General features: G+C 35.2%; 1 protein-coding gene across 3 annotated transcripts in view; it reads right to left on the reverse strand.

Annotated features, from left to right (window-relative positions):
* Nucleotides 1-280: 280 nt before the first annotated feature.
* ppp2r5cb (protein phosphatase 2, regulatory subunit B', gamma b) overlaps nucleotides 281-12300 on the reverse strand; it is a 32372-nt gene continuing 20352 nt past the window's right edge. The window contains exons 6-16 of one of the 3 annotated variants that reach the window (XM_067384552.1): nucleotides 12025-12117; nucleotides 10752-10882; nucleotides 10397-10456; nucleotides 9110-9218; nucleotides 7562-7615; nucleotides 7140-7310; nucleotides 6940-7067; nucleotides 5352-5453; nucleotides 5190-5262; nucleotides 4948-5064; nucleotides 281-1966 (exon numbers count right to left, since the gene is read on the reverse strand). In XM_067384552.1, the coding sequence (XP_067240653.1) occupies nucleotides 1832-1966; nucleotides 4948-5064; nucleotides 5190-5262; nucleotides 5352-5453; nucleotides 6940-7067; nucleotides 7140-7310; nucleotides 7562-7615; nucleotides 9110-9218; nucleotides 10397-10456; nucleotides 10752-10882; nucleotides 12025-12117 (1173 nt within the window). In that variant the 3' untranslated portion in view covers nucleotides 281-1831. The remainder of the gene's footprint in view (nucleotides 1967-4947; nucleotides 5065-5189; nucleotides 5263-5351; nucleotides 5454-6939; nucleotides 7068-7139; nucleotides 7311-7561; nucleotides 7616-9109; nucleotides 9219-10396; nucleotides 10457-10751; nucleotides 10883-12024; nucleotides 12118-12300) is intronic. The other 2 variants (XM_067384553.1, XM_067384555.1) reach the window with 2 other exon arrangements.

Consider the following 12300-nt stretch of genomic DNA (forward strand, 5'->3'; position numbering starts at 1 on the left):
AGAATGAAGCTTTTTTGTATTGTAAAATGTTTACGGCAATTAAGCACAGTTTCCCGATAAAGTTAGAATCACCCATCACAACTGTAATTTTAAAAAATTAAAAGTAAATAAAATGTTCACCACCTACTTTTATTTTCAATTCCAATTATGAAGAGCTTCAAATCAAATGATTTCTGCACTCAAAATCCAAAAATCCATTCAAACTAAAAGTGAAAATTGGACGCAGTGGACGAGAAAAGTCTTCAAAAGCTTAAAATATAATAATCAAAAGGTAATTCAAACGCATACAGTCAACAGAATACAATGAACACGTTCTTCTAAGATGAAAATATAAAACACGTTTTCTTTATTTCCTGTATATAGACATATACCACTTGAGATTTGGAGAAAAGCACATATGAAGGCTATTTATGATGATCTCATCAGACAGCTGAATGCAGAGACAGAAAAGTTCTCAATTACAAATAGTAAAAAAAAAAACATTAGAAATTAAACTCTAAACATTTCTAACGCAGTTACAGAAGTCTGTCAAACACCAACTGTCTGCAAGTGGCTAATAACGGTTTTCATCTGTACACAAGAAAATTTGTACAAAATAAGAGATCTACCATTCAATAATAGATGGATCATAACAGTACATAATATGTACAATATCAGATGAAGCCATTTAGTAGGGGGATGCATACTAAAGGACACTTTGCTGTTGTATTTTTCTTTCATGAAACGAAACGGAAAGTGAAATTCACCACAATAAAAGCTTCCAGAGGGAAAAAAGTTATGCTATCGACACTTCGGCATTTTCGGGAGGAGAAATTAATTGTTTTTAGCACTACAGCCAAAAGATAAGATTTAAATTAAAAACAGAGAAAGGTTGGGAGAGAGAAAAATAATGCATTTGTCTATATCTAGTTAAATTTGCACATTCAAATCGAACATCAACAAGCATCAACAAGGGCCGAGAATAAAAACCTGCAAGCGTCTTAAAAAAAAAGAAATCACGTCACAGACATACGGGAAACGCAGAAAGAGAACTGCACCGTAGCTCCAACCGAATGGAAGTTCAAACAATGGTTCAGAGGGATTCGGACAGTCCAGTTCAAGTTTATCAGGAGAAGTTTTCTGACTTTTGTTGGGCGAAACGCATTTTGACGTCGCGTGCATGAAGCCAAAGTAGCAAATTTCAGACTTAAAATAAAAGGTTTCCTTTATCTAAAAAGGCACTCTATGCAAACGAAGGCTCGGTCAGAAAAACGCACACATAACTGGGTTTAATACGTTTAATATTGCCTGTTGGGAAAAAGAAATTAACCACCGTAAGGCCATTTCACCATTGTTTGAACAACCAAAATCTCCCCGGACGAACTTATTGCCAAGTTTCTTGACAAAAACGGAAGGGTATTTGCACTGGCGAGTGACGGACCCTATCATCGCAGACTAAAATGACATTTCATACATAAAAGACACCGAAAGAAAGCGAGACGTCGGCCCAAAAATCAGCGCTGCTCTCTCGGCCCTCCGAACAACCTGAGAATCGTTCGCTCGCTCCGAACGCAGTCGCGTCAAGCGCTCTTCCAGTCGGTGCAGAGGCACGTAACAGCTTAAAAGAAGGAAAGCGGAAGAAGACGGACCCGAGGGTGAGACGGGACTAGATTAGCGCGGGTTGAGGGGGTCTGGATGGGGGACGGACTCCGGTGCGGTGGCTTCTGGAGGGCAGAACTGGCTGTGTGTGTTTGTGGGTCACACCGGGGCCGTCCTGCGCCGCTGCTGCCGTCGGTGCCGAACGCGACGGGGCGAGACTGGGCTGGGTTTGGTTCTGGGCGTCTGTGGTCCTCTAGTGGCTGTCCTGGGTGCCGATCATGTCCTCCGCGCGCCGGTGCGTCTCCAGGGCCTTCATCATGGACGTGTCCTGAGGAAGCTCGGACTTGCGGCGCATCAGGGGCCGTTCCTTACGCTGGTCTCTGTGGAGCTGCGCAGAGAGAATAAAACACCATGAAATCACAGTCGCAACTAAACATCATTTTATTGTGTTTGTCCAATTGGCAAAAGGGTCAACTCAACCAGAGGTCCCCGGCTCAAATTTTTGATTTTGTTCATATTTTTTGTGTAGAAAGACAAACATAAATAGTGATGAAAGCAAAATATTAAACATCACAGATGTATATTTATTGAGTAATCCTCTATTCTGTAGAGGGGGTCAAAATGACCATTTTCACCAAATTAGATGAGTGTAAAAATGACTTTAGAAAGATGGCAGCATCATTATTTTATTTTTACACAAAGATTGGTAGATCTATTAGTAAAATCTGTTGACTTTATCAATATTTGTTTCATTATATGCCAACAGTGACCGCTCAAAAATGGCAGAAAAGCACTTCTTGTGTTCTTTGCCTCAAGTTTGCATGCCTGTAACTCTTCTAGATTCATTTTTTAATAAACTTTTCTTTTGAAATATTCATTTTCAAGGCCCTATATAGTTCAGTCCCATAGATATGAGGATCTCAATGTGAGAAACATTTGGTTTTCGATCACTGAAAATGGGTAAAAATCAACAATTTGAACATGGAGCTGCTTTGAGATCCCCATATCTATGGGAATGAACTATATAGGGCCTCGAAAATTAAGATTTTAAATGGAAAGTTAAGTAGGAATGAGAATCTAGAAGGATCTTAAGATATCTTGAATAGTTTTAGAGTTACAGGCATGTGAACTTTAGAAAAGGAATATTTATGACACTCAGGAATGTTCTATGCAATTGAGTTGATAGAAAAACACGAGATATATTTCTAGTTTCAACATTATTTGTTCTTCAGATATTCCTTTTTAAAATAAAAAAGTATCATCTATATGCAAAGTGACTCAGATTTGGTTTTTGACCACTGAAAATGTGTACAATTTACTCATGGAGCCACATCAAGATCTCCATATCTTTGGCATTGAACCATCAAGAGCCTTTAAAATTAAGATTTCAAAAGAAAAGTTTGTTAAGAACCAGAACCTAAAAGGATATTAAGATAGCTTTAAAACTTCTTGAGTTACAGATATGCAAACTTGAGGCAAAGAACACATAATGAAACAAATATTGATAAGAGTCAACAGATTTTACTAATAGATCTACCAATCTTTGCTGCCAATCTTTCTAAAGTCATTTTTAAACTCCTCTAATTTGCTGAAAATGGTCATTTTGACCCCCTCTACAGAATAGAGGATTACTCACCAAATATACATCTGTGACTTTTAATATTTTGGCTTTCATCGCATTTATGTTTGTCTTTCTTCAGGGAAAATATTAACACAATCAAAAATTTTAACCGGGGAAATTTCCAAAATTTGGTTGATTTGACACGGAATGACCCAAAAGCAAATATTTATGCCAATACAGATTGATTGAAAGCAGCTTCACAGTGATAAACAGGAAAATAAGCAAACTTCACTGTAAAGCAGCTCTATATAGTGTCATTATTCAGATCAATATTCATCCAATAGTGTCAGTGCAGTCAAATTAATAATGAAATATTACTGAATATTAGCTGTCTCTCAAAAATGAAGATTCTGTCATCATTTACTCTCCCTCAAGTTGTTCCACACCCTTTATGAGTTTCTTTCTTCTGCTGAACACAAAATAAGATTGTTTCTAACTAAATAGTTGTTGGACACCATTGACTTTCCAAAGTATTTTTTACAGATATTCTTCAAAATATCTTCCTTTAGAAACTCATACAGGTTGGGAACAAATTAGGGGTGAGTAAATTATGACAGAATTTTCATTTTTGGGTGAACTATCCCTTTAAAACAGTTCATATTCTAATTTAAAGTCAACATGAAATCAAACGATGTACTAGGGTTGTAACGGTATGAGATTTTCACGGTATGATAACCATCTAAAAAAATATCACGGTATTATGGACAATCAATTATTATTATTATTATCATCATCAGTTAAAATGACTTATAAAAACATTCAGGTTTTTGTTGTTGTTGTTGAACAAATGCTTTATTATAACAAACTTGTAATCATTTGTTTGCTTTGTTTATTCAAATTTCAATAATCAAAAAAATGTAATAACTCATTATGGATTAGATTAACAATTTATATTTATCATTAGTAATTTATTAAAATTTAGAAATTCTAGTTTGACTTCATTCTTCTGGATTTTATGATTTAATACAAATATAATATAAAAAAGGTGGTAATGAAATTAATGCATAAAATTTTGCCAAAACATAAAAGTTGTAAAATTTTCGTTTGATTACATTTTATAACATTATTTAATTGTTAAAGTGCTGCACAACAGAGATTTACTAAATTAAAACAGACAAAAAATATATATTTTTAAAAGGTTTAAATATTAATAATAATAATAATTATTATTATTATTCAAAAGTAAAAAATAAAAATTCTGTCAATTTCTTCGAGTTAAAAAATGGACTTTTATTTTGAAGGGTTGTAGTGAACTTGAGTGAGCTTTGAGTTTCAGTGTGTATTTGAAAAATGTGTTTTTCTCAAATAACATCATGAAATGTTTATTTGTTTTTAATATTTTCAACATTGATAATAATCATAAATGTTTCTTGAGCAGCAAATCATCATATCAGAATGATTTCTGAAGGATCATGTGACACTGAACACTGGAGTAATGATGCTGAAAATTCAGCTTTGATCACAGGAATAAATTATATTTTAAAGTATATTAAAATAGAAAACAGCTGATTTACATTCTAAAAATATTTCACAATTTTTACTGTATTTTTGATCAAATAAATGCAGTCTTAGTGAGCAGAAGATCTTAATCTTAATTATTTCAAACTTTTGACAGGCAGTCTACATTATATCTTTGAACAGAATATATATTTACAGCTTCATTTACGCTTCAAATTGTCAGAAAAATAAAACGATTTACTATTTTTACTGTATTTTTGATCAAATAACCTTCTTTGAAGCCCTTTTACCTGAGTGGCTTCTTCTTCTACGGTCTTCTTTAGCATCATGACATCATCAATTGTCGGCCCGTCCGTCTCCATATCCATCGGACTGCTGAGGCTGGAGGAGTCGATGTACATGAGAAACTAAAGCAGAAACAGCCAATAAAGATATTTAATCTGAAATAAATGAAAATGTCTATTATATAAGCTGTGTTATTTGCAGATCTGGGTTCTTCATGCCCACACGACACGATATCAGAGCGCTTTACCTGTGGGTTTGATTTGGCGAGGTTCTCGATCTTTATCCACGCCTCCTCACGCTCTTTCCACTTCGCCTTTTCTCTAATTTACACAGAGAAAGGAAATATTTAGCAACACGCGGGAGAACATCAGCAAGCTTGACTGTGAAAGTCTGAGTAAGTGCTTCCTACTTGTTCTTCTCTGCTCTGAACTGCTGCGTACAGTCGTCAAACAGCTTCTGGTTCATCTCCATGAACAGCTTCAGAGCGTTATAGATCAGCCCGTGGATCGTCCTGACAACAGGAAGAGGAAGCGCTGTTTATTCATCATATGACAATGTTAAAATCTCTTCATCAAACAAGCTGAACAGCATATTAGAATGATTTCTGAAGGATCATGTGACACTGAAGACTGGAGTAATGATGCTGAAAATTCAGCTTTGATCACTGGATATAAATTACACTTTACTATATATTCACATAGAAAACAGTTGTTTTACATTGTAAAAATATTTCACAATTTTATTATTTTATTTTATTTTTGGTATTTTTAAATCAAATAAATGCAGCATTGGGGAGCAGAAGAGACTTCTTTTAAAAACATTAAAAATAAATACACACACACATTGTGCAAATATACATTTCTTTATCAAAAAGTCATAAATTAATTTTGATATATACACTACCGGTCAAAAGTTTGGAAACATTACTATTTTTAATGCTTTTGAATGAAGTCTCTTTAAGGCTGCATTTATTTAATCATAAATACAGGAAAAAACAATAATATTGTGAAATATTATCATCATTTAAAATGATGGTTTTCTATTTTAATATACTTTAAAGTGTAATTTATTTCCGTGATCAAAGCTGAATTTTCAGCATCATTACTCCAGTCTTCAGTGTCACATGATCCTTCAGAAATCATTCTGATATTATGATTTATTATCAATGTTGGAAACAGTTGTGCTGCTTAATATTATTTTATAACCCGAGACACTTTTTCAGGATTCTTTGATTAATAAAAAGTTAAATATCAGCATTTATTTAAAATAGAAATGTTTTGTAACAATATACGCTACCGTTCAAAAGTTTTTTTGAAAGAAATTAATACTTTTATTCAGCACGGATGTGTTAAATTGATAGTGATAGTAAAAGATTTATATTTTGAATAAATGCTGTTCTTTTTAACCTTTTATTCATCAATGAATCCTGAAAAAGTATCACGGGTTCCAAAAAAAAACATTGATAATAATCATAAATGTTTCCTGAGCATCAAATCATCATATTAGAATGATTTCTGAAGGATCATGTGACACTGAAGACTGGAGTAATGATGCTGAAAATTCAGCTTTGATCACGGAAATAAATTATATTCTAAAGTAAAATTAAAATAGAAAACCATAATTTTAATTTGTAATAATATTTCACAATATTACTGTTTTTTCTGTAGTTATTATGAAATAAATGCAGCCTTAATGAGCATAAGAGACTTAATTCAAAAACATTAAAAATAGTAATGTTTCCAAACGTTTGACTGGTAGTGTAGTTTTCATTTTCCACCCCCTCTGATCTTTGCGGTTAAACAGGTTTGTAGGACTTCTATATGTAAATGAGCTCTCTTATAATTGGCTAGCCTCTTTGCATGTGAAAAGACCCTTCAAAATGGGTTACATTTCAAGTTACTCGTTTATTTATTAGTCAATATTCTCAATAATCAGTGGGGTTCTAATTCACCAAAATAAGCATCGCTGCAGCTGAACTTGTAAACAGCGTGACTCACTTATTCCAGTGGGTTTTGGAGTTTCGGTACAGCGACGGGAACATGATGGGCAGGATCCGCGCAGCGTTGTCACTGATTAAACTCATGATGTACTCGTTGTTCCAGTAGTAGAGAGCTCGCTCTGCAACCTGAGGATCACACGCATGTAAGCGAGATGGAATGACATTGAATTGACTTTCTGCTTTAATTAATGAGCAGACCTGGAAATGTGGACTGGAGACGCATTTGGCCAGCTGTCTGAAGAGCGGCTCCATCACTTTGACAAACTCTGAGGGCTCGATGACGTCCAGAATCTCTTCCAGCTCGTTCAGAAACATCACTTCCTTTGGACTGTGAGTCTTTGGCCAGTACTTCAGAAGAGCCATCACCACCTGACAAACAAGCAAAGAACATCAAAACACATAAAATATGAAGCCCACAAAACAGTCATACAGATCTGGAACAACGTGAAGATGAGTAAATGATGACAGAAATGTATGAAAGAATCACCCAAAATAACATATATGTGCTTTGCCTCTCTTCTAAGCAGGAATAAAAACATAAACATGTTCATGAAGCAGTTACAGCTTTATAAGAGCTGACAGGATACAGAGAGTGAACACAAGATGGTGCTGAAACCCACCGGCTCAGTAAGTGTGCTGTCCTTCTCTAGAAACTGCACCACACAGTAAGCCAGCTGAAACGTCACAACATCAGGGTCAGTGACAAACCACAGCCATCACAATGAAAATACTCTTCATATCACGCCACAAAAATGAGGAGGAAGAAATTATATTTTGGGTTAAGAAAATAAAACCTTTTTTAGAATCATTAAGTTTTTTTTTTTTTATATATATTAGGACATTAATTTTATGATAATTTGACAAAATCCTCAATAATACATATGGATGTTTCACTTTTGAGTTTGTTTTCAATTCCAATTTTTCTGAATGAACATCTTTCTTAATGACAATCTAATGTAATTTATGCTGAATTCAAGTAATACGAGACAAATAATTTTTTTTTAAATAATAATGCATTTATATTTATATATATATATATATATATATATATATATATATATATATATATATATTTGAATTTATATTTTTTAAACAGTACACATAAAAGTTGTTTACATCTCGCAATCCCGACTTTACATCATCTCGCAATCCCGACTTTACATCATCTCGCAATCCCGACTTTACATCATCTCGCAATCCCGACTTTACATCATCTCGCAATCCCGACTTTACATCATCTCGCAATCCCGACTTTACATCATCTCGCAATCCCGACTTTACATCATCTCGCAATCCCGACTTTACATCATCTCGCAATCCCGACTTTACATCATCTCGCAATCCCGACTTTACATCATCTCGCAATCCCGACTTTACATCATCTCGCAATCCCGACTTTACATCATCTCGCAATCCCGACTTTACATCATCTCGCAATCCCGACTTTACATCATCTCGCAATCCCGACTTTACATCATCTCGCAATCCCGACTTTACATCATCTCGCAATCCCGACTTTACATCATCTCGCAATCCCGACTTTACATCATCTCGCAATCCCGACTTTACATCATCTCGCAATCCCGACTTTACATCATCTCGCAATCCCGACTTTACATCATCTCGCAATCCCGACTTTACATCATCTCGCAATCCCGACTTTACATCATCTCGCAATCCCGACTTTACATCATCTCGCAATCCCGACTTTACATCATCTCGCAATCCCGACTTTACATCATCTCGCAATCCCGACTTTACATCATCTCGCAATCCCGACTTTACATCTCGCAATTCCGACTTTGCGACTCACAATTCCGAATTTAAGACTCGCAAATCCAATTTTAAGACACATATGGATGTTTCACTTTTGAGTTTGTTTTTAATTCCAATTTTTCTGAATGAACATTTTTCTTAATGACAATCTAATGTAATTTATGCTGAATTCAAGTAATACAAGACAAATACAATTTTTTATAAATATTAATGCATTTATATATGTATATGAATTTTTATTTTTTAACCACAGTACAAATATGAAAAATGTGCTTAGTTAGAATGAAACGTAAACAGAGATCTTCTGCATTATTTCTAATTGTATCTTTAGTTACAAAAATACAATTAAAAATAAAATAAATAAATAAATAATGTACACACAGTGGTCGTACCTGTGGGTGATAAACACTGAGTGACTTCACTTTATGCAAAGGTAACAAAACTTTTAAAAGGAAGATTTTGTGCTCTTCTTTCAGCGGTAAGGCAAAACCGTTGATTATGCTGGTGAGAAAGAGAAAGAAAGACACATGGATCATTCTGAAACAGCCAATAATAACAAAGACTTCATCGTGAATGAGGCTTAAGACACACTAAAACTCAAACGAACATCAGATCATGAACATGTATGTAAACTGTAAACCAGTGTTTGAAACCACTAATACACGGCCTCAAGTGTCTTACTGCTCTCGTAGAACTTATGTATGGAACCTTGTTTCCACCGCTGAATAAAAATTTGAAAAAATATAAGTCTTTATTTCTTGCAACCCCAAATTTACGTCTCAATTTCTCAATGACTCGCAATTTCCGACTTAGCGACTCGGACTTTACGACTCGCAATTGAGTTTCTCTCGCATTTCCGACTTAGCGACTCGGCCTTTGCGGCCCGCCATTCCGCCTTTGCGGCCCGCCATTCCGCCTTTGCGGCCCGCCATTCCGCCTTTGCGGCCCGCCATTCCGCCTTTGCGACCCGCCATTCCGCCTTTGCGACCCGCCATTCCGCCTTTGCGGCCCGCCATTCCGCCTTTGCGGCCCGCCATTCCGCCTTTGCGGCCCGCCATTCCGCCTTTGCGGCCCGCCATTCCGCCTTTGCGGCCCGCCATTCCGCCTTTGCGACCCGCCATTCCGCCTTTGCGACCCGCCATTCCGCCTTTGCGACCCGCCATTCCGCCTTTACATCACGCAATTGAGTTTACATCGCAATTCCAAATTTACAACCCACAATTCCGACTTTGCGACCGACTATTCCAACTTTGCGACTCGCAATTCCGACTTTACATCTCGCAATTCTGACTTTACATCTCGCAATTCTGACTTTACGTCTCGCAATTCCAACATTACATCTCACGACAGGGTTTAAATCCCGCAATTTCGACTTTGCAAATCACAATCCCAACTTCACGACATGCAGTTCTAACTTGCGGAACTTGCAAGTTCAGATATAAACTCAGAATTGCGAGATATAAAGTCAGAATTCTAAGAAAAAAGTTTGTGAGAGAAAAAGTAGCAGTTACCTTTTTTATTTTTTTATTCTGAGGCGGAAACAAGATTCCATAGATTTGGCACAATAATATTACATCAAATTAGTTCTTGGTCACAAGTGTGTGTGTGTGTGTGTGTGTGTAACAGCTTCAACGTGAGAGCAGAAATAGATTTTATTGAGAAAAAAAAATGTTTCATACCTTCCTAATATTTCCAGTAGTTCGGCTATTCCGTTATGATGCTCGGTTTCATAGATGAACCTGCATGGAGATAAAAATCAGATAATCTGCAGAAAAATAATTATAACAGAAAACCCATAATGCAGACAGCAGGCTCTTTAAAAGTCATGGAATCATAATTAACTATTCATTAAAATAAGTTCACATTATTCCAAAGGAAAAAAAAAATATTTCAAAACATCAAACTGCTTCTGAAACAACATTTCATCTAATGTAATCAAGACCATGTGGGCAGTGAAACAATATTAATTAATTTCATGATCTGGACGTTATATAGTTATACAGTTTTTTTTTTTTAAGATCACGCGAGTCTCACCTATAGAAAATGTTATTAATCTGTTTCCTGATGTAAGCTCTGAGACCCAGGAACTTTCCGTAGATGCGATGGAGAGTCGTCTTCAGAAAGTCACGCTCTCGAGGGTCTTCACTATCAAACAGCTCCAGGAGCTGCAATCAAATCACACACCAATCATCAATCGATTACACTTATAGAATGCTGAATTAACATCTTCACAAACAGTTTTTTCAACCACACAGTATCATTATTTCCGTCTTACAATCATTCAGATGATCACAGAAGTCCTTGGATAAAAGTTTATAGTTCAGATATAAACACTGATGTCTACAGTAGAGATCAAAATAGAGTAAATCACCAAACTTGACACTTCAAATAAATATTGTATCAATTACATCGTTACGCCTGTATTTGTCATTGAATCAAGAGATTAATTCAAAAACGCTGATTCATCCAGTAATGAAACAAGTGAAGTCTTTATGAGTGAGTCATTGAATCATTCATTAAAATTGATTTTTTTAAAGAAAATAATTAATTCAAATTATTAAATATTTTTAAATAGACGGCAGCATTTTTTTAAGTTTAAAATGGAGATCACGGTTCTCCCATGATTCTGAAAAGACAACTATAACACATATATGACTCATCTGTGTCTCGAGGTGCGTTCACACCATGCTCTAATTACCATAATAAAAAGTGTTCACTTCCTCTTAGAGCTCATACTTAATATAATTGACTGAATAAAGTCTCAAAATGTATTACAAATACTACAGTGTGTTCACATATGTATATATTTGATGCACAATGTCTGTGCATTAAATTATTGCTGTCGCAGTATATGCATGTATTTTTCTTTATCATTTACAGCGAGCTTACAAAAGCATGTATAATATATTTGATGATTTTGTTGCATGTAACAATGAAGTGCAGCATGCATTTGTGGGAATCTTTAATGCTTTTAACTCAATGAGAACAAAATAAAACTCTTGTTCTCCACTTTTGTAGCATTTTTCAAAAATAAAACACGGTTTCATCACCCTTTAAAACTAACATTATTATTGAGGGTAACACACACAAATGCATTAAATACAATATATTAATGCAGGGAAATAGAAACTCTCACACTGAATAAGTATATTAATTTAAGCTGCTATGTGCACATGATATTTGGAGTCATGCACATGCATTGTGCATTTTTAAGACAAACAATTGATTGATTTTCAATGCCAGTTGATTACAGAAAATCTAAGACAAGCTACACCTGAACGCACACGACGAGTCCATTTCAACATACCTGCAACACAAACTTCTGGTCGATGTATTTCTTGGCTATGTTGGGTTGAAAGTCTGGTGACTCTAAAAACCGCAGGAAAAATTCATAGACGAGCTGTGGAAAGAAAAATAAGTACTCATTTAGTGGCCACTTTTATCCAAAGAACAGAACACTTTTTAGTGGGAAATATTTTTATTATATTTTATGTTATATAATTATAATAATTTCATGACAATTAAGCACATTTTACACCCAAAACTAACGCGTCCACATAATTAATTACACATATTTTTCTTA

The sequence above is a fragment of the Chanodichthys erythropterus genome, chromosome 4 (assembly GCF_024489055.1).
Source record: "Chanodichthys erythropterus isolate Z2021 chromosome 4, ASM2448905v1, whole genome shotgun sequence".
Classification (NCBI taxonomy): Eukaryota; Metazoa; Chordata; class Actinopteri; order Cypriniformes; family Xenocyprididae; genus Chanodichthys; species Chanodichthys erythropterus.